The sequence below is a fragment of the Gavialis gangeticus genome, unplaced genomic scaffold (assembly GCF_001723915.1).
Source record: "Gavialis gangeticus isolate Ggan-Ray unplaced genomic scaffold, GavGan_comp1, whole genome shotgun sequence".
In the NCBI taxonomy this organism is placed as follows: Eukaryota; Metazoa; Chordata; order Crocodylia; family Gavialidae; genus Gavialis; species Gavialis gangeticus.
Window position 1 is genome coordinate 108,535,724 of NW_017729031.1, and position 1,970 is coordinate 108,537,693.

The following is a 1,970-nucleotide window of genomic DNA, read 5'->3' on the forward strand; positions in this document are numbered from 1 at the left end:
GGAAACACTGTACAGCAGAGGTAAGTCATGACAATCTGATCAGTGCACAGGGCAAAAGACTGCCTACCCACTTGGACAATACGTTTGGCGCTCAGAGGGAGGTGAACACTTCGGGAAATACCTGCTCATCTGTTCTTCCTGACAATGTCGGGGGGAGGTGAGGGGGCGGCAAGGGTGCGAAAGGTTAAAACATTTAGAACCTAGTCTATTTTAAAACAATAGCATGCATTGCAGGTCTCCAGGGAAACCTGTGCTGTTCCCTTTGGTAGAAACTGGCTTACTGTCAGTTACTGCAGTTATCTCTACTCTTTGAATTAAATTTGGGCTAGTATAGCACACTGTTAGTTCTGAAGTGGGATCTCCCCATATGCAAAAGACTTCAAGGAAAGAGTCACTGGGGAGCTGACTAGTGGTTATATTAAAGATTTAAAAAATAAACCAGCAGTCCATTCATTAGGGTTTTCTGGTTAGGTACAAATGGAAAAAAGCTATACTGTCTATATACCATCAGCGGGTCTGGGTTTCAGAGTAGAGGAAGAGATGAAAAAACTGTTTTCTTAGCAGTTGGGCACCTGTTGGTAACAAAGCCTTGTCCCTGCTTTACTCTGACATCCCACAGGAAGTGGAAAGCACATGTTTAGGTAGTGTAAGCCTTTTTCCTTTTATTTAGAATACCCTCATTGTTTAAACAATATTCCCCCCGATACAAAGTTCGGCCAATAAAGGTTACATGGAAACTGGAACACGCATCGTATGGAATACAAGATGCACTGGATGAGGAAGTTTAAAAACTTTCCGAGCGAAAAGTAGAACAAAGAAAAAGTCTCCTAGCATTTTCCCAAAGGTTTCACTCTCCTGTCACACACACTCTCCATATGACAGCTACCAAGTTCAGCTCTGTAAGAGAAAACAGAGCCACATCAATCAAGGGGAAAAGGAGAATAACCACAGCCCGCGCTGTACCTTGGCTAAAGCGACCGGAGTGGCAGAGTGGCTGTGTGCTTGGTTTCTTGCATCCACTCACCTATGTTAGCTTCTTGGCTTTGTTGTAGAGTGAATCCACTACTTTGCTCATATTCTGAATAGTCTCAAGGGCAGCTTCATAAGTTTTGTCTACTGGTGGCTCATCAAAGATAATCAGGACTCCCTCTCCTTGGTCAAGAATCCCTGCAAATGCAAAGCTCTGATTATGCAGTGCTTATGTTCACAGATTTCACAGGACCTTTTCTGAATCCCTGCCATTACCTTAGGTCAAAGCGTGGAATTCTCTGCCATTGACACCTATCTAGGCTCATGTTGCCAACAAATACCTTGCCCTGCCCTCTCCACAGGTGTTTGTGACAACTGTTCCCCTAACACTTGTCTCCTCCCTATGATTCTTCATTTAAAAAAAAGAAAGGTGGCTTTAAAAAGAGAGGCCAGATTCAGAAAGGTATTTAAGCACTTAAACTCCTGGTGATTTCAGCAGGGAATCATTTTTCTTTTGGATCTGGCCCCAAGTCCTTTGATAGAAGGAAGAGAAGTGTTAAGATTTTAAAATAAATAAATAAATCCCAGATCTGGCCAGACACGCTAGAGAAAAAAAATCTGCCTCTTATAGCGAACAGGGTAGGGAGGAGTGAGGGAGAAGATAATAATCATGATGGCCTCTGATTTGCTCACCCGCATCACCTCACCAGCAAGTGAACAATCTTTGTAAGACTTTTCAGATATTACAGGGATATGTTACTGGCAGGGGTGCACTGATAGAGATTTTGGGGACTGATATTTAAGAAGGCATATCAGCTGATACCAAGCCAGTACAGCTGCCTCCAGCTGGTAAGTCCGGTGTGGTGGAAGTGGAGGGGGGAGGGAAGGGGCATGGGAGCGTAGATCAATGCCCCCTGCAGTGAGGGAGGGAGGGGACAGGCACTGCCCAGGGAGGTGGGGGCAAGGGACAGACGCACAGCTTGGGAGGAGGGGAAGGGGGG

At 45.1% G+C, this 1,970-nt stretch overlaps 1 protein-coding gene across 1 annotated transcript in view; it reads right to left on the reverse strand.

The window, feature by feature from the left end:
* Window positions 1-445: 445 nt before the first annotated feature.
* PSMD11 (proteasome 26S subunit, non-ATPase 11) overlaps window positions 446-1,970 on the reverse strand; it is a 41,628-nt gene continuing 40,103 nt past the window's right edge. Inside the window, exons 13-14 of the mRNA XM_019523547.1 lie at window positions 1,025-1,167; window positions 446-897 (exon numbers count right to left, since the gene is read on the reverse strand). Coding sequence (XP_019379092.1) covers window positions 1,025-1,167 — 143 coding nt within the window. The 3' untranslated portion in view covers window positions 446-897. The remainder of the gene's footprint in view (window positions 898-1,024; window positions 1,168-1,970) is intronic.